At 38.0% G+C, this 21,057-nt stretch overlaps 1 protein-coding gene across 2 annotated transcripts in view; it reads left to right on the plus strand.

Moving 5' to 3' along the window:
* yeats2 (YEATS domain containing 2) overlaps window positions 1–21,057 on the plus strand; it is a 79,277-nt gene that overhangs the window by 8,777 nt on the left and 49,443 nt on the right. Inside the window, exons 7-13 of one of the 2 annotated variants that reach the window (XM_036556167.1) lie at window positions 3,787–3,948; window positions 8,124–8,235; window positions 8,718–8,762; window positions 13,565–13,769; window positions 16,088–16,306; window positions 16,771–16,932; window positions 20,644–20,738. In XM_036556167.1, the coding sequence (XP_036412060.1) occupies window positions 3,787–3,948; window positions 8,124–8,235; window positions 8,718–8,762; window positions 13,565–13,769; window positions 16,088–16,306; window positions 16,771–16,932; window positions 20,644–20,738 (1,000 nt within the window). The remainder of the gene's footprint in view (window positions 1–3,786; window positions 3,949–8,123; window positions 8,236–8,717; window positions 8,763–13,564; window positions 13,770–16,087; window positions 16,307–16,770; window positions 16,933–20,643; window positions 20,739–21,057) is intronic. The other variant, XM_036556168.1, reaches the window with a different exon arrangement.

A 21,057-nucleotide genomic window follows, 5' to 3' on the forward strand; every position in this document is an offset into this window, starting at 1 on the left:
AAAATGTTTAGACACTGCAAAATGTACATAAAAACAGAATGCAAATCATGTAAACCATACATTTACTTGAAAATAGTGCAAAGACATTATATCAAATGTTTATACTGAGCAATTTTATTATATTTATTTTTTTTTTAAATATCTGCCCATTTTGAATTTGATTTGATCACGGGACAGGACCATGTTTACCACTGTGTTGCATCACTTTTTAACAACACTCTGTAAGTGTTTGGGAGCTGAGGAAACCAATTGCTATAGTTTTGAAAGTGAAAGGTTTTTCTATTCCTGCTTGATATAGCATTTCAGCTGTTCGGGGTCTCCTTTATCGTATTTTTCGTTTCATAATGTGCAAAATGTTTTCAGTGGGTGACAGGTCTGTACTGCAGGCTGGCCAGTTTGGCTCCTGGACACTTTTACTATGGAGCCATGCTGTTGTTATACGTGCAGAATGTGGTTTTACATTGTCTTGCTGAAATAAGCAAGGCCGTCCCTGAAAAAGACGTCTGGATGGCAGCATATGTTGCCAAAACCTGTATATAACAGTTCAGCATTATTGGTGCCTTCACAGGTGTGTAAGTGCACTAGGGCTTTTGAACTGTGTGCTGATAACAAGCTGGGTTGTCTTTAGCCTGGAAGATGCGATGTCCATGATTTTCAAAAAGAATTGCATATTTTAATTTGTTGGACCACAGGATGCTGTTCCATTTTGCCTCAGCCCATCTTAAATGAGCTCAGGCCCAAAGAAGGCAACAGTGTTTCTGGATCCTGTTTGTATATGTTTTTTTCTTAGCATGGAAGAGTTTTGACTTACATTTGTGGATGCATTGATGAACTGTGTTCATAGGCAGTGGTTTGCGGAAGTGTTCCTGAACCCATGCAGTGATTTTCCACTACAGAATCGTGTCTGTTTTTAATGCAGTGCTGCCTGAGGGCCCAAAGATCATAATGGTCTCTGATAATGAAACGTCTCTGATAAATAATCAAATAATCATCTCAATAAATAAGCAAAGGAAACAGCATGTTTTTAACCATCGTCGTTAAAATCTTTTTAGTTAACTCCTGTCAGTGAATGTGGAAGTGATCAAGGTTTTTATGCGGCTAAAAACTGCCGTATGCTGCAGCATGTGCTCGGCCACATTGACTTTATCACCCACTGCAATTGGAATAATTTTCGTACTGTTCTGGGTAATAAATGCCTGAACACGATAGCAGGTTGGAGTTTCAATGTCTTGCAATTTGTGCCAAATAGTGTGATGTGCAGAGCTGGCAACTGCTTGCTATAATTGACAAGCTAGTATTTTACTTGATGGTGAAAAGTTTGTTTCTCCACAGAAGTACATGGATACATAAAAGAGTCTGTTCATGGTTTTTCCATTTTGTGATGTTTTAGTAATCAAATTATTGAATATTATCATATATATTTGTTGCAATCCTAGGCTCATTTCTACTTGGTAGCTCTGTTTGAGTGGCTCATTTCAGTCTGGGGCTTTATTTTATCTCATTACAAGTACAGCATACAGGATTATTGCTAAAAGACATAATAAAGTATCAGTCAGTGATTTGTAAATATTAGATTGCAGTGTAAATGGTTTATGAAACAAAATGACAAATTTTGAAGTGAAATCTTGTAGGTTTAGGTAGAAGAAACTTCTTAGGATTGTGAGCTTCTCCCTGTCCATGTACACAATTACAATTTATCTCAAAGACCTGCGGAGTGGAGATTTTGAGCCAGCAAGTTTATGTGAAGAGGAAACATTTGAGGCTGAGTCCTGAATACATTTGTGAAACAATAATCTCCTAGCAAAATCTGACCACTGTGGTCCAGAGTCAGTATAAGTGAAATGTGGATCAGTAATGCAGATGTCTTAACAGTGCAGTTTAGATTAGTAGTGGTTTCATTACATTAACATGAATCTTTTTTGTGTCATCTGTAACCTTTATGCATAGGTTTATAAAAGCGGTTGCTCATGAATGACGTGAAAGAGGCCTGCTCAGACCTGTTTCTTTATCTTCACAAAGATGTAAATCAGCCTGTCTGTTTCAATATAAAATTGGGGTATTTACAGCCCTCAAAGCTCCTCTGAGGCTATGGTGTGCATCCATGCCAATCCTCAAACAGTCATAAATCTGCATGGTTTAATTCAGGATCCCTGAACACACCGTGACTGATCATTGAGTAGTAGAGTGGCAGTATGTGTTTATTCTCATGGTGGAGGCAGCTGCTTTGCTCAGTGGCATCAATGCAAGAGGGGAATGTAAATAAGACTGGTAGTAAACAGACCATAGTGCCATTATAACAATTTTAGTAAAAGGTCATTGTTTGCTTTGTTAATAAGATTTCCCTTCTCTGAAACTAAGGGCCCAGCCCAAACAATGAAAAATGGCTACTGGTTCTTTTTTATCAGTTCCAACTGATCAGATGTCTGAAAAATTAAATATCATGTCATATGTATCTTGAAGTATTTCAATATTTGATTTTTGTCATATCGTCCACCTCTAGTTAGGCATGATTCACAACTCCAGAGAATGTGCTTCTGCTGCTCCAGAGTCCAACGGTGGTATGCTTTAAACTACTCCAGTAGTTGCTTGGCATTGCACATGGCGGTCTTAGGCTTGTTTGCAGCTGCTCGATCATGGAAAACTAATCCATGAAGCTCTTAATGAACAGATCTTGAGCTGACCTTGCTTTCAGAGGCAGTTTAGGCTTTTGTAGGGAGTATTGCAACTGAGGATGAATATTTTTTGTTTTATGTGGTTCAGCACTCAGTGATCTCGTTGTGTGAGTTTGCCTGGTCTGCCGCTTCACAGGTGAGCAGTTGTTGCTCCTAGATGTTCCTGCTTCACAGTAACAGCACTTTCAGTTGACGGGGCCAGCGCTAACAGGGCAGGAATTTGACAAACCAAGTTGCTGGAAAGGTGGTATCCCATAACCGACCATGCTGAAAGTCAGTGAGCTCTTCAGGATGAACCATTCTACTGCCAGTGTTTTTCTATGGAGATTGTTTTGATGTGTGTTTGATTTTATGTTCACGTTAGTATTGGGAGTGTTGTGGTTAGTCAAAGCGACTAATTAGACAGGGTGTCCACATACTTTGGGCAAAGTAATGTATATGAGATGTCAAATCAGTCTGTAGTTTATTACAGTAAAGCTTGAAATAAATGCATATCAGTCTGGTTGCAGCAATGATCTTGCACAACTGATAATGTATTTTGGTATTTATCAACAAAGCTGACTTGAGTCCTCAGGGGTCTTGTTAATGTAGCTAAGTTGGGAGGAACTTCCTCACAGGTTGATTTTCCTGCTAAAACAACAGTTAATTACCACAAACGTCTGTGAAATGCCAGGTTTAGTTGATATGCTACAGCAGGGAAATCAACAAACTGTGCTGGACTTGGACCTTAAGTATATTTCTCCATGTGTCTGAACCAATGTGTAAAGACATAATAGTAATCAATTGCATCATCACAGTAGAGATGAAGAGATAAATGCATGCAAAAAAGCAATTACTATGCTCTTAATGATTGAAAAACTTTTTGTACATCTATACAAACAAGGTGAAGTTCAAGAAGTGGCAAGGAAAAACAGACTATGTTAGTAGCTGATGAGGGATGTCTAAAACCACTTAAAGGAATCTTTTTTAGCATTTTGGCTTTGAAGGCTTCAAAAACAGTGTTGAACTTGCTTTATCTCTTTCTCTAGTTTTCTTGAATTGTTACCCTGTCACCTTGTATCTCTTTCATTTTCTATTTATGTCTTTATTGGCTCTCTTTCTCACTCTCTTTCAGATACATAGCTCCTGATAAGCGAGAGGAGAATGACCAGTCCACTCATAAGTGGATGGTGTATGTTCGAGGCTCACGGAAGGAACCCAGCATCGACCACTTTGTGAAGAAAGTTTGGTTTTTCCTTCACCCCAGCTACAAACCCAACGACCTGGTGGAGGTCAGGTAGGTTTTAATCTGCACAAATACCCCACGTTTTTAGGGGCTTCTGTGTACAATAATGCTAAATTCACATTAGCAGGCAACAGAGCAACAGATGACCAGCCATTTCCTATGGATGATGGCTTTAGCTACAAGCCAAAAGCTACAGAACTCTTTTGGAACAATGAACTCTGGTCCGAAGAAACAAAAATAGAACTCTCTAACAATAATTCAGCTCATGATGTTTGGAGAAAGAGAGTTTGCACTTATAATCCCAAGAACACCATATCTGCTGTGAAGTATAGAGATGGGAGCATCATGGTATAGGTCTGCTTCTATGCAGTCATGGAAGGAGACATAAATGGAGTGAAGCACTGGGACCTATAAGAGGAGAATTTAATCTAATTGACCAAAATAAAATGAATCTGGGAAGAAGATGAGTGTTTCAGCAAGACAACAACCCCAAACATATAACTAAAATAACTCAAGACTGAATTCTAAAAAAGAAAGCAAGGTGTTTGCATGGCCCAGCCAATCTCCTCACTTGAATAACATTCAAAATTTATGGAGGATTTTGAAATTGAGTCCCTCAATGAAATTCATAACAGGTCCTTTAATTATGCTGTTATTGGCATAAGTTAACAAGCAGTTGTTGAGTTCACCCGGTCCGTGCACAGTTTCATGTAAACAACTTCTTGCGCTGGCAGTACTTCGGGCTGCTTTTAGTACTATAAAAATCAACTAGCCAGTAGCTGTACACAAGGTACAAAGATCCAGAACAATCAGTGAACCAGCAGTTGTCTTCTGGGTTTTTACATGTAGTGTTGATCATGGTAAAATAGTGGTATTACACTGCTCTGCGTGTACCTCTCCACCATCTCAAAACTATTGAAAAACCTTGTCTTTGGCATCAGTCAGTTTCTTTGTAACTACTTCATATAACCGCTTTCTTTTAGGTAGATTTTAGATGCATTACATTTTTCAGAGTCTAGTTTCTGTCACTACTGCTGTGAACAATTCTAAATCTGTAAGTTTTTGTAGAATGGAGCACCAGTGTTAAAGGAGTATTTTGTTGACAATTGAATGTACAAAATTTTCCACTTTTACCCCAAATGTTGTTGATGAGTCATGACTTATTTGGTGTCTGAAGGTTGCTTCTATAGTTTTACACTAGAGCTACAAGGCTAATATAGCTAATAAGTGCAGTGGAAACCTGTATCCACCAACTGGCATCTTAACCATTCAATGCAGTTTGAGGTAAGCTTGTGAAAAAAAAGTCTTTTGCACCTGATATCATTATAAAAGATGTTGCCATTGGTCAGGAAGATTTCATGCAACTAGTGGCAGTCATGGTGAAGATAAAGAAGCTTCCTAAATTTCTCAGGGACAACACTTGAATGGAAAAAGCTACATAGCCTTAGCAAAGAACTTAAACATCTCTGACAGTACAATTGGTTCAGTAATCAGCAATGTAAAAGTTCATGGAACCACAGCTAATCATCCTGGACAAGTATACCATGGATGATTTCACAACACACTTTTTGACTAATGATAAAGAAAGTGAGAGAGAAGCTAGCAATCACTCAAAGAGTTGCAGTGTGACCTGAAAGCAGTAGGCACAACAGTTGAAAGGGAACAATAAGCAGTGAACTTCTTGGGTAACCTTGGAGAATCAAAGACTGTTTGTGGGGAGGAATGGGCCAGAATTGAACGATGTTGCTGGTAAAAGATAATTACTTCTTACTGTAAGTGCCTCAAAGCTGTAATTGCCTTAAGCTTCGTACTACTGTTGTAAAACCTTTGTAAGTCTTGGGCTGTTCCGTTTTTTAATACTTTCAATTTTGCCTTGTTTACCATGCCAATGTTTGGTATCTTTTTTTTTAGCTGCATGACCTAACAGTTATTTTTTCACTTTAACATACTGTATCAATATGATGTTTGACATTTTTTTTCTGTTCCTTCATATGACCAAAAAATGACACAGATATTAAGATAAATGATAAATGCAATGCCAGCCCTATCACATTTTTCATACGTTTACACACGTAAATATGATTTTTCTATCAAATTTATATTATCTCCATTTTTAATTGGTCTTTCAACATCAAACAAAATCTAGCATAGCATTTCAAGCTGGCGCTTTGATTGAAGGATGCTCAACTTGACATTTTATGCTGTGATGTCTTGAACCAGTCATGCGATTTGTTCACGCTGGCGTGTTTGACGGTTTGCGAGAGTTAACACATTTAGTATTCTGAAAATATTTTTGTTTATACTTATGAATACATGCTTTTTTGATTATATGTATAAGTCAAAAGACATTATAAGTTTAAAGCGGGCACATACGTTGCAAGTGTATTAAATGACAAAAGTGTCTGAATACTTGTTTCCACTCAATGTATACTCTGGCTGACCTATCAAAATAGTCAGTGTTTTATGCTCCTCTACCTGAAGAAAATGCTGGGGGCTCCTTCTAGTGGCGAGAACTGTTCATAACTTTTTACAAACCTCTGTTACACATGGTGAGGAGATGCTCAGTATGTGTAATGCTGAGTATATGAGTACAGTGGCAGGCTTTAATTTCTTGCTTCTGTAAATGATTCATCTCATTATGTGGAAAACAAACATATGTCCACACACTGTGTATCTCCATCATTCATTCCTTATTGCAGTGTTTGGACATCTATGGTCTTCATAACCCCCACATGAAAAATATAGGTACCAATAGTGAAACATATTCAGTAGAGCAAAAACTTAACATGTGTATTACCTATACAATTAAAAATATGGCAAAATGGTATTCAAAGCCTATATTCAAAACCAGCTCATTTTTCTCAATATCACCACCCCTGGGAGATGTAACCACCTTTCTTATACTGATATACAGTCATATGCAGAAGTTTGGCCACTCCTGTTCACATTAAGTTTTGTTGGTTTTCTAAGCAAGTACACATCCTCTACAGAGAACACACTTAAGCACATTTAATGCCCAATTATTGTTTATTTCATTAATTTAACATATTGGAAATATAAAAAATAATAAATACAATATATTAATGAATAATAATTAATTATGATAATTAAAAGATTTTGTTTTTGTCTCCCCCCCCAATATGCATTGAAATTTCAGCCAACAAAAATGTTCAGAATCAGGAAAAAGGAAATTTAACCAAAAAAACAAAGATTAAATAGGCCTGCGATGAAGTATCAAGTCTTTTACAAAACATTTTAATGGTAGTGAAACAAGGATTAAAAACACTGTTTGCTCTCTCTTATCTTCTGCAAAGCTGATAGGTTCTTGTTTGCAAGCTTCTTATTTGAATTTCAGTTCTACCTTGAATGCTTTGGCAGGTATAGAAAGTTTGAAGAGGCTAGCAAATACAAAGCTACCTTCAGCCTCATTTGCTGTCCTGCACCGGTCTTCACAGACTTGTTCAAAAAGTTTGAGGGACTACAGAGTAATACTGAACATGTTAGCTTTGTGTAACTTCATAGTTTGTACGTGAAACATTAGACAAAAGATTTGTAATCATTGTTAATGTTTCATGTCAAGGTGAGGTACAGCACCCAAAAACATTACAGGTTTGATTCCACATGTGAACACAATATCTCGCTGAATATGCAGCAAAGCAGCGAAAGTCTCTGCATGTTACTTATTATTTCAATTTTCCTTTATAAAGCAATTTATTAACAGATTTATTTATCTGTTTGGAGGAACTTTTTAATAACCATGTAATTGTGAAGATGCTCTATGGCCAGGGGTTCAAAAACCTGAGAAAAAGTGAAAACCCATGGATTATTTTATTGAGTAAAAAAAGGTTTTATTACATTATGGCTATGGACAAAGAAAATCTCTGCAGATATCTGCTTTATCTCGCATTCTTCAGCAAGAGTCACAATACAAGCTCTACACAGGGGCTCTAAATAACCTCAGTTAATTAGTCTCATGACTTTGGATGTCTTGGTGGTCTATAATGTGTTTTGGAACAAAACCTCTCATATGCATGTTGTCGTTTAGAAAATTGGTATGTTGAAGAGTCGTATGTCAGAATTATGATTTTAAACACAACAATTGTGCAGTCCTGTGTGTGAGTGGCCATCTTGCTCATATTACGCAGAGGTGTAGTATGTGTAAAACAGGCCTGTTTGTTGTTAACAGTCCAAATCTATTTTACCTGTGTGTGCGTGTGTGTGTTCAGTGAGCCCCCGTTTCACCTAACGCGGCGGGGTTGGGGTGAGTTTCCGGTTCGCGTGCAGATCCACTTTAAAGACCAGCGGAACAAACGCATCGACATCATCCATCATCTGAAGGTCAGAGTCCCTGCGCAGCACTCACTCTATCTTTTATTCATCACAGCACTCTCTCTCTGATTCACTCTCACTCTCTCTTGATCCCTCTATCTCTGTCCTATCTTTTCTTCCATCTCTCCCTCTCTCCCTGTTTCTCTGGCTCACCTGTTGCTCAGCCCACTGTTTTTTCTCCTCACTTGCTGGGCTGAAAGTGAAAAGTATTATGATGTGTCATTTGATATTCCCTTTGTCACTTCAAGTACAAGAGAGACTTTTTTGCTCTGAAAATGTAAACATGAAGTCATGAGGGTTGAGAGAGAGCACGCATAACGAAAGCATACCTTCATCTGATACAGACAGAGCTGTATTTGATGTTGAGTGTTGTTTTAAACATGTTTCAGTTATGAATGCAGTTGTAACAACAGTCGTCTCTTTGCAGTTCTTGTGAGCCCGTTGTCTCTTTTTCTGTCTTGATCATTCTTTTTCTCCTTATTGTTCCACAGTTGGACAGGACATACACAGGACTGCAAACACTTGGAGCAGAGACGGTAAGAGACTCTGGAACACATGATCATCAGCTTTCACTTATCTTTTATGTATTATATATTTCTTGTCATGTACGTTTGTGTCATGCAGCCTTTCATTTTTCTTCCTTTTTTGTAAAGGGCTCACATCATAGGAATTTCTTTTTTAAACAAGAGAGTGTGATGTTGTATATTAACACTGATAAAGTTTCACACTGTGCCATTCATTGCCCAGTCCACACGGTCCAGAAAAAAAGATTTTGTTCTCAAAAAGAAGATCCAGCTTGATGTTTAGGTCTCAAATGCAAAATCAACTTTATACTGGTGAACATATGATGACAATAGTTTGCCAGGTTGTACTCTTTCATACTCTTTGCATACTCATAATCATCAGATTCATCTGCTCCCAGCACAGCCGCACATTGTGTGTCTCCAAACTCTTAAGTCTTACATAGTGTAGCTTGAAGCTGCAAAAACAGCCTGTTATGAATTCAGAATTTTTGATGTCATAAAAACAATGCATATACATACATCTGTTCGTTTAGACAGTAACAGTTTAGCCCTCTCCATTCATGTAGACGTTATAAAGAGTGTTTAATCCTGCCGTGCTGTTTGATTGTGCCATAATATAGCGCATCCAATCAGAACAGAACTTAATGTTCTAATCAGTGTTTCTTTCAAATTACACTACAACACCTTCTAACTGAAGCTTTCACTTTGTGCCATGTTTTGCTTTGTGCACAATAGATGAGCAAGCTAGTGATTGGTTGGACCATTGGCCTATTTCTTGTCATTGTTGATGAGGCTACATTTTCATTTGTGAAACATTTGTACAAAATTGCAATTCTCAAATCCTGTTTAAAACTGTTTAGGAAAATGTATTATCCCAACAGTATTGCCTTGTACCATAAAATGAGACGAATTGGAAAGAAAAACGTTTGAAATTCTCAGCTGCAAGTGTTGATGGCAGCTGTGGACCAGCATGGTGTGTAATTAAATCTGTCAGGCCAAGCTCCCACTGCAGCTAAATGTGTTTGTCATTTTAGCTCTTACTGCTAAGTACAGCAAGGTTTATAGGAGGAACGGTGAAGGGCAAGAGACAAATTTGCTGAAGCTGCTAGCAACTCACGTTATTTTGAAGGCATCCTAGTGGTTCTTCGCTGATGATGAATAAGTGATGCGCAAAGTACTAAAAGAACTTGGAGGAGAGCACTTAATCCTCAGTATAGTGCACAGGCCACAAGTATTTAAACAAGCAGAGGCTCTTTTAAAGTTTTGAAAATGATAATAATTTGAAAATTAAATTAGTTTAAATGAAGTCATCCATGGGCTGCCACTAACACAGTGTCATTAGACAGCTCATCTCGCTTGGAGGAGAACATTAACTGCTTATTACATCAGCTAATTGCTAAATAAGCTAACAGCTAATTACATCATCTAAGAGATACCCGCATTGGCTAGCATCATGCAGAGCGATGGAAGGAAAGAGAGGGCCATCCTACCTACCCAGAGAGAGTGACGGCAGTTATGCTTTCTTGGGCTCCCTGCCGCAGATTGCTGTGGCATCACCAGAGTTCGAACTCGCAATCTCCTGATGAGAACCATGAATGTGACAGTCTGTCTTAAACCCAAATAGCAGAAATTTATAGCTACCCATAATTCTTGCTTGGGTGTCTATTAGCTACCTCCTTTTTTATTATTTTTGATCAGTTCTCTTGTAGAAAACGTTTTGTGGTATCACGTTATGTGATATTTTGTTTTTAAATTCATCAGTATAGTCAGTGTTCCTGTTATGTAGTTAAATAAGGAGATTATTTTGTTCAGTGTGACCAAACAAGAAAATAATTATGGCTAATAAATAAATCTTCTAATTGCAAACTCAATTCCAGGAAAGTTGGAGTCGTAGGTAAACTGCACACACAAAGCAATGATTTTATAAATCTTCTTTGACCTGTATTCAAACAAAAACAGGACAAAGGCAACATATGTAATGTTTTACCTAATCAACTTTAACCTAATTATTTATAAATATATGCTCATTTTGAAATTGATGCCTCTAGCAACTTCCAAAAAAGTTGGGACAAGGACCATTTAAGACTAGAAGTGTTATGAACTGTTCAAAAAACATCTTAAAGAGATGATGCAATTATCTTCGGATATAAAAGGACCATCTGTGACCTTCAGCCTCTTAGACAAAGTTTAAGACACTGCTTTAAAAACCAGCATGCTTCTGTGGTAGATATCACCACATGGGCTCAAGAATACTTTGACAAGCCGTTGGTAATAAACACCTCCAATAGCTGCATCCACAAATGCAAATTAAGACTACTATGTTCAGCGGAAGTCATTTCAACAGTGCCCAGAAATGCTCCTGACTTCTCTGGACTCAAGCTCATATGAAACTGCCTGTATCCGTGATATTAAGAGTTGAATAAGCTTTAATTTCCTTAAGCTTAACTCTGATAACACTGATCTCCTAATACTTGCCCCCAAAACATTTACTAGTACCCACTCTAATATAAGCTTTGACACTGATGAAGTTCATGTAAAACCGTCAGAAACTGTTTGTGATCTTGGAGTCATCTTTCATTCCTCACTTTCATTTAATTTATCATATCAGTTCACTTATTAAGCCTTCCATCACCTCCAGACATCTTTGCATGCTCAGTTGCAGAAATGCTGGTTCATTCTTTCATTAGTTCTCATCTAGATTACTGCAATGCCCTTGTTTCTGGTCCCCCAGCCAAACTCCTCACTAAATTACATTATGTTCAAAATTCAGCGGCTGGAGTTCTCACTCACACAAAACGCTCTGCACACATTACACTTACACTTATTCTCTACAAATTGCATTGGTTAACTGTGTCTTTCCGTATGCAATACAAAATACTCCCCGTGACCTTTAAAGCCATACATGGACTTGCCTCTTCTTACATTGCTGAACTTCTCCATCCTTACACCCCAGCCTGAACACTTCTGGTAGGGGTTTGCTTAAAGAGCCCCGATTCAGATTGTCCTCAATTGGTGGTAGGGTGTTCTGTCTGACAGCTCCAAAACTTTTGAACTCATTTCCTCAGAGTCTCCATGATCTCGCCTCTGTCTCTGTCTCAGACACAACTGAAACCCTGCCTGTTTTAATGCCTGTTCTAAATTACAAATTTCTTTTTTACTTTTTTTATTATCATTATTATTAAATGGAATGATCTGTTGTAGAAGTGTGTGGTGTGGTCCAACGAGTCAGCCTTTCAGATTAATATTTATAGAGGTAATGGACGTCATGTTCTCCAGGCCAGAGAATAAAGGGACATCCAGATTGTTACCAGCATAAAGTTCAAAAGCTAGGGCCTGTCATGGTATGGGGAGGTATTAGTGGGTAGTTTGCACATCTGTGAAAGCACCATTTGCTCTGAAAACAGTTAAGAGTATCTGTGCTGCCTTTTAGACGCCGTCTTTTTCAGGGACGTCTTCATTTTAACATTCACCAAGCCACATAAACAGCATATATTTACAGAAACAATGACGTTCATAAAGAAACATAAATTATTGTGTTTTTGTACAGTTTTCAATTTAATACAGGTCAAACAGACTTTAAAATCACTGTTATTCAGTCTTGCTTTAGCCTGTTTGGTTAACAAGCTAGAAAAGAGCTTAAAGTTAAGAAGTCAATCTCATGTTAACAGTACAACCTTACATAGAGCTTGCTAACTCATGAATACAGCTTCACAGCTATGCATCTCCCTTCCCCAAGTCTACCACAGTGCCTATGTTGTCTTTGAGCCTTGTTTGATGTTAGAAACTTGCACCTTGAGCACCTGTGATACTGAAAAAAACAAGGTGTATGTTAACAGCTGTAAAATTAAAAATGTGTCACCTTGGCTGTCTATGTGAGAAAACCACTTATTTGCATGGTTTTACAGATATAGAACCAAAGCGACTGCTATTCAGAACTGTTTTTCGTCAAGCTCAGGTTTTGTGAATATATCCTGTTCGCCTTAACAAGAGTCATGTTTCACCTGTCAGTCGCCCAGAATAGACTCTGACAGTACACTGCTGTTCATGGCAGCTTGCTAACAAGGGAGAATTTGTAATCATACAGGTACACCTAGAGTGCCCATACTGATATAGGCACGGCTGTCTTATTCTTACAGTGCCCTCCAGAATTATTGGCACTCATTTTAAAAGTGTAAAAAAAGTAACAAAAAAAAAGCTCTGAAATACTAAATATTACTTTTTGTTTTTTGGAATTCTTTATTCCTCATTTAGCCTTTCTTCTTTTTTATAGCCTTGCATGGTGTTTTTTTGATTTACCATAATTTTACCATTATCAGCATATAAAAAAATCCATGAGACATAAGTAGGTTCACTGGACATTTTGGGTAACAAATGATATGGCTATATTTGCATTGTAGAAACACAACTCCTGATTCCAATCACAATTAAAGAAGTAGAGTTGATAAGTTTCTCTTCAGTGCACAATTTCACATCAAACCACACTGAATGGCTTTATTTACATCTCAACCATTGAATTATGCAGAAAGTGTGAAAAATCGGTGGAATATAAGCTGGCTTGCACATTTCAGGAATCTGGGTTTATCTGGTAATTCGTTAAGTCTTTTTGATCCTTTTCAGATTTAGACAGAATGGCACCAGTGTACACAGGATTTACTTATTTTCTTTGTTTCATTGTGTACTAATCTCATCACTCTAGTAATTATAGAGGTGTTGTTGAACATAGACTTGAAATGACATGTCTGATGTACGTGTTGCTGATGATTACAATGGTAGTGGTTGAAATTTAACAGCTTTCTTTTCTTCCATTCCTGCAGGTGGTAGATGTCGAGCTTCATCGAAACTCTCTAGGAGAAGAATTCATCCCTTTCCCTTCTTCTTCCTCCTCATCCTCATCTTCTTCTTCTCACTTGGCGAGTGTGGCTGCCCCTGGCTCCTCATTGCCTGGACATACTGCAGGTCAGAACTCCCGGCGTGCTGCATCACCCTCTCAGCTGTCTCCTGACTCCAGCTCAGAGAAAGGTAGGCAGGTTACCCCCACAAATCAGGTCGTTTGGCGACACGGCCCCCCACTGTTCTGCATATGAGGAAGGGACTGTCATCATTTAATGGTGGTGGAGCTGGTCCTCAGTTCAGTTACTGCCACTATACAGTTCAAGTTCAGTAGCCTACTGCCTGCTAAGACATGTAAAGATCTGGTTTTGTTTATTTAATTTTGTTTTCTGGTCATTTACTATCAGTAAGAAACAGCATATTTCAGACTTCTAGACATGCAAAAAAAGGACAGTGGAATTTTTGTACTAAAAGAAAGTAACATAGTAAGTAACAGACCACTTCAGGCATTTGTATTCATATGGCCTAGTGCATGATTAAACCAATTTAACAAGTAGATGCTAATGACCAATGACATTTTGTGCAGATTGAACTAAATTTCTTAACTGAAGCAGAAACAGCTGCATATAATAAAAATTGGGTGAGGGACAACCATACTAAAAGTTTAATCTTCAAATTTTACACAATGGGAAGAGTGAGCATAGCAGCCAGACACAATGTGGTCAAGCTGCATGAGCGAACTCTCTCCCTAGCAGAAATTTCACAACAGACAGGTGTTTCCAGATTTGCTGTTCAAACTATTCTGCGGAAGCACAAAAAACAGGCAAAGTTAAGAACCAGAAACGCTGTGGTCGGCCACGGAAACTCAAATTCAGAGGACATGAAGTACATCAGGCTTACTTCTTTTCGAAATTGGAAGCTGTCAGGCATCACTCTCAGCTCAGAGCTGGCAAGCAGTTTGCCCACTAAAGGGCTTTAAGAGCACCACATGGATCAGTGTGTAAATTCAACACTAAAGAACGGTGGATTTGAGAAAATTTTAACGTGGTACTGTAATAGGATGCCGCCATTGCAACAAGTCAGTTCACAAAATTTCTTTCCTCCTAGATATTTCATGATCAGCTGTGAGTGGTTTTATTGAACAGTGGAAGCCTTTAGGAACCACAGCTCGCTGAGTGCTGAGGTGCATAGTGCATAAAAGTCGCCAACACTCTGCTGACTCAATAGCTGCAGAGTTCCAAACCTCCTCTGGCTTTAACATCAGCACAAAAACTGTGTGCCAGGAGCTTCATGGCATGGGTTTCAGTGGCCGAGCAGCTGCATGCAAGTCTTACATCACCGAACACAATGGCAAGCGTCAGATGGAGTGGTGTCATTTGTATGCTTCCAACTTTGTGGGAACAGTTTGGGGAAGGCATTATTCTGTTCCAGTATGACTGTCCCCCAGTGCACAAAGCAAGGTCCATAAAAGCGTGGCTGGGTGAGTTTGGTGTGGAAGAACTTAACTGGCCCGCACAGAGCCCTGACCTCAATCCCATCGAACACCTTTGGGATGAACTAAATAGAAAATTGTGAGCCAGGCCCTCTCGTCCAACGTCAGTGTCTGACCTCACAAATGCTCTTCTGGATGAATGGTCAAAATCTTGTAGAAAGCTTTTCAGAAGAGTGGAAGCTGTTATAGCTGCAAAGGGGGGACAAACTCCATATTAATGGCTGTGGATTTAGAATGGAATGTTATAAAAGCTCCCGTAGGTGTGATGTATAAGTGTCCCAATACTTTTGCCAATATAGAGTACATATATACCTGTACCTTAACAGAAAAACCCTTAACTCAAAGAAACTGACAACAGAAGGTACTGAGCAGGTGCATAAGCAAGGCGACAGCAGATAGAGATCAGGTTAAAAAACACGAGTGTTCTTTTACCTTACACATGTAGGGCCACACTTCAATTTTTCAATCTCGTTAGGTTTAAGTTCTTAGCAATTTAATGAACAATTTAAAGTAGTATTTGAATAATAGTAAGCTTTAAGAGTAGTAATTAAATAAGGCTGCAGTTTAAATGGTTAACCCTAAAATGGTCAGGTACAAACTTTTATTGGGCACTTATCTAATATATAAATATTTCTGCCAGTCTGACTAAAAGTTTATTATGTTATTGAATGTTTAATACTTAAGATTTTCATTGGCCATTATAAAACACAAGTACCTCTCCGAAGCTACTTAAAAATGCCTGAAACAACCCTCATACACTCCACATTACCAGCTGCGTTGCATATTTGCATAGGACTGCATAGGATTTGTCATTAGCATCTTCTATCATCAGGAACAGAACACTTTCCTCGTTAAGACTTCTCTTTGAGCTCGGTTTGAATTATTGATTGGAATGAACTCATGAACGTTCACTTGTGTCCTGGGGAGCTAATTAGACAAGACTAATTAATCCCTCTCTTAAAGTCCTCTCCTCTGTCTTATTTTTCCGTTCCCCGTTGTCTTCCCACTATCCCAGGTTTGACTTTGAAGAGCGAGTCGGCTCGTTTGTCATGCGAGCGAGTTGGGTCACAGTCCAAAGGGGCGGAGAGAGTCAGCCTAGGCTCCCACGGCAGCTCTGCATTTCAGCCAATCACGGCCAGCTGCAAAATCATCCCCCAGGGCCAGGTACCCAGTCCTGCAGAGTCACCTGGGAAGTCCTTCCAGCCAATCACCATGAGCTGCAAAATCGTGTCTGGTGAGTGTTTATAGTTTCTTTATTCATTTGTTTGTATAAAAATACAAATATGAGCTGCTAAGGTAAATTTATTTGTTGTCCTTTAGTTTGATTCTGTATTTTTGTTGAAACAAACGCTATCAGCAACATTTTCAAAGACGTTGATCATGTGTGTAAAGTTTCTACTTGTGGCAAAAATATGACAAAACGTAATTTATTACAATATCTTTATACTACATTTCTGTGAGTGCACTTCTAATACATTAATTTGAAATTTCAGTCTACCACTTTCAGAATGTCATTTTAGAATGTCAGTCAACCTTGATTGGTCTTGTTTCTGTCTTCTAAAAATATTGCACAAACTGTTTACCTCTGTTTTCAACAACTGCTTCACTATGTTCTGCTATATTCCACAGCTGGAAGTGTTTAACTGTTTTTTTTGTGTTTTTTTTTTAATTTGCTCTGTGTTTATATGTATGTTCCAGGCTCTCCTATCTCCACCCCCAGTCACTCCCCTTTGTCACGGACACCCACTTCCACTCCAGTGCATATGAAGGCCGGCTCATCTGTCATCAACAATCCGTACCTCATTGTCGACAAGCCAGGTCAGGTGATCGGCATGACCACGCCCACTGGTGCATCTACAGGTATGTTCATTTGTTTTGGAGTAATGTTTTAACTTTTTACTCTCTTTACAATGTAGTTTTTAATTTTTATGTTTCCATTATTTTGCACTTTTCTTATTACTTATTCCTTTTTTTTAACCTGGTGCCCCATCTATATGATGCATCCTGTAGTGTCAGAAATGAAAACTGAATTACATACATATTCTTGGGCAACCACACACGTACACTTTGCCCTGTTGTTAGACTGCCAGACATTAGATATGGAGCTGAGAAACAATGGTGGGGAAAGAGTGGCTTAATATAAACGAAGGAGAGAGAAAACACTGTTAATTCAGCAGTTTATAGAGAGAGGCAGAGACTGGAGATACTGTACAAAAATAATGTGCACCTGGGTATGTGAGCTGGTTAGAAGAACACACGTTTGGTTCCTGACTTCTTGCTAAGCTCCAGCCACCGCACATATTAGTGAAATACCTTCACCAGCACATTTATTTAATTAATGGTTGATTAACCAAACCAGCTGTTAAATGATAAGTACAGATAATACTGGGTTGCCATGAGGAGTAGTCTGGAAATGGTTCAAGATGAACTGTCAAGTTCAGGTGAAAAGTTTCATCTGTTAGGTGTTATGACATTCTGTTGGATAAAATATTGATTTAATATGCACTCATTTACATTAACTAACTTAAGTTTAAGAAGGTTACTCATGGTATCGGTAATGGTATTGGCAAGTACTTAAAAACGTGCTCAAACTTGTATTCGGTTTGCAAAATATGAAATCTGTACATCACTAACATTAACATACATGACATCACTTCTTATTGTATTGATGTTATTTGTATTTATTTTGTTAATGTTTTTTCACTTACTGCTCAGTTTAATATCTTTTTAAATATCATTTTCTCAGGTGCCTGAGAGTACAGTACTGTAGTTAAAGAGAAATAAATAATTTGAAGATAAAAGAGGGGGAGACTTGATTACAGAGAGACAAAGGTAAAGATGGATTACATAGACAGAGATGAGATATGTAGATAAAGACAGAGGGAGAGAGAGACTGGTTTAGTGTCGTTTGTTCTTTCAGTGACAAAAACAAACATTAATGTGTGTCAGAGATCTCAAGACTTACAGAAACACACACACACAGGATTTATTTAAGATCCAACCATACCTTTCCCATGACTCAGGATGTGACATGAGGGTTGGTTGCCATAGCGACCACTTTGCTGAGCAATGCGGTGAGTGTGTGGTGGAATATGAAGGACCGAATCAATGTTGCAACCCGGAATGTATCTGTTGTATGTGCGTCACAACCTCTTATATACTCTTGCATGTATAAAGTCGTATGCAAAAGTTTGGGCGAAAAATTTCTGTTTCTGAAAAAAAGGCAGAACACACTTCGACACATTTTAATACACAATACTATTAAATTCTGCAAACAAACTTATTGGGGGCAAAAATCATATGTTGTCTGTGCTAATGTTATGGCACATTTTATATGTTGTCTTTATTTTTTTCCAGTATGTTAAACTAAGTAGAAATTGTGCAATAAAATGTGCATATATTTAAATGTGTGCCATATTTAATTGATGTTCCCTGTAGAGGATGTGTACTTTTTTCACAGAAAAAATCTAATGAAAAAATTACATTTGTTCAGGAGTGTTCAAATGTTTGCATGCAACTGTGTGTGTATATAAAGCAACACAGCTCATTATTAACTATAGTTATCATACAGCATCTGGTTTGGCTCAGCAGTGCTTCAATATATTAAATGTGCTGAATTTAAGAAATCTATGTGATGGCTGAGGACATCCAAGAAACATCTGGAACCAAATTTTGTTCCTCAAATTAGCCCACAAGACATCAACTACTTTTTTCAAAAGAAGATAGTTTTTTATGTACTTTTTTACTTTACATATGTTTATTGCGTTTATTCTAAAGATATATGGTGTTTTTACTAGTAAAGGAAACAGTCACTATCAAGGTGATTTTAAATAATGTACTTATATATGTTTTTCTCTTCTGAATAACACTGCATCAGTACTGCACACACACTCCCACACACACTTTCAGAGCCCACTGAATCAACTATAGATGAGGGCATGGTGTGGGCGTTTGGAACTCTTTGGCGTATAACTAATGCATCAGCTGTTGAAGCCAGCCTCTCTCTAAAACCCTGTGGACTTGAAGTGGTGGGAGTCCAGGTGGTCAGATTAAAGATAAAAACCTACCACAAAGCCCAAAAAACACTCTTCTTACTTCAGTATTAGTGTTTGATTTAATAAGGCAGATGAGTATCAGCATAAACAGGTCATACAACAGTGACCATTTTCATGTTTTCACTGGTTCAGTGTTTCAAGTGGACTTACCCCACTGAGTCATGGTTTTCTGTGCATATGCCAACACCAACAAACTCAGACTCATCTAAATGGGACCCAAAAACGAACTGAACTCCCTAGGTGGTTTCACTATGAGTGATGCACAAGTTTCATATACTGTAACGATATCATCACTGATGCTTAGCTTATTAATCAGATTGAGTATCGGCCAGAAGTGACACCATTGATGTGTCTTTTAAAAAACACAAGGCACATCAGATTCTCACTTTGCATGTCGTTGCTATCATGGAAAAGCCTTGTATCTCCATTTTTGTTGTTTTAAATTTTTTTTTTTTTTTGCATTGTGCTAAAATATGACGATGAACGGACCAATAGAAATAGTCCAAAATTCACTGGAAAAAATGTGGTTACTTTGATTCTCGTTACAAATTACTAATGTTTTTCTCTGTCCTAAAGGTACCATTTTGGAGGTTTTGTTCCAACAGTGATTGATATATTAATTATACTGAATGCTCTAAATACAGCTAATATTTATAAACGTTCACATTACAGGCAAACTTTTTTGCTTAAGAAATGAAATGTTTCTCTACAAAGCACTGCAGCATGTCAAAATAAAAGCACCTCTTAACAAAGGTTGGCATCACACCAAAATAAATTCTGAGGTCAGGAAACCTTTTCTGAGTCTGTTGTGCTTCATGCCAGCTTCATCATCAAGTAACTATTTAAAACTTTTTATTTTTCTATCAGTGTAATATAGGCTAAGAGCTACAAAATGAAAAAGAAGAATACTGTTGTATAATAAACACTTGTCCAGCACGCCTCATCTTAAAAACCCTTAATTGCCAACATTTCTTACAATAGATGTCGTGATTTGGACATTATATGGGGTATACAGATTTAAATTTGAAGAAACAAAAAATCATCAGATCGATACTCTATTGGCTGAGATCTTAACTTCAGGTATGAGAGTCAGTATCACCAGAGAAAAGTCAGATCAGCTGGCATTATACTTCAAACAATGAAAACAAAATCTGATTACTGCTAAACCTGCTGTCGTGTGTATAATCTTCTAGAAGTCCTAGCACTTCTAGAATCCTGCCTCTGTGCAGTGGACCAATCACAAACCACACTGTCCATAATTTGGCTTTACCAAGGTGGGATCTGGGTTCTGGAGGAGCTTTTGTGTGACCAGCAAGTGGTCTAAGATCATTACTAAGAAAAGATATGAATTCAGTTTTAAGTTTGGTTACATTGTGAACACAAAAAGCACTGAGTTCATTTGCAGCTATGGTGATTCTCTGTCCCAGCTTTGTAAAGCCCATTAACTTTCTAAATTTCCTAAACTAGCACACTTAACTGATGTTTTAAATGCGTATTTCTGGATATTTTTCATCAGGCAGTCCATCGACCAAGCAGAGTGGTTCAGCCCAGGGTGCACGCTCACCTGCTCCCAAAGTCCATGCCAGCGGCTTCCTCTCATCTGGAGTCAAGGTGAGTAACACAGAAAGACAAGAGTTTTGCATGGGTGTGAGTTTTGCACTTGTAGGTGAATAAGGTAGGCTGAGTCTAAATATTTGTGATACATTCTCATAGATTTATTGGAGGTACGAAATAAGGCAGTATTGTGAATATCATGGTAATTGAAAAGGAATAATTCTGCAAAAACTCAGTCTTTTTTCATTTAGCATTGTGGCTACAAGGCTCATGTTGCTAACAAACACAGTCAATAGTCACTAGGGTTGAGAATCTCTAGGCACCTCACAATTTGATTATGATTCAGAGGGCTACGATGCAATTATCCATAATATGA

This window comes from Colossoma macropomum, unplaced genomic scaffold, assembly GCF_904425465.1.
Source record: "Colossoma macropomum unplaced genomic scaffold, Colossoma_macropomum, whole genome shotgun sequence".
Classification (NCBI taxonomy): domain Eukaryota; kingdom Metazoa; phylum Chordata; class Actinopteri; order Characiformes; family Serrasalmidae; genus Colossoma; species Colossoma macropomum.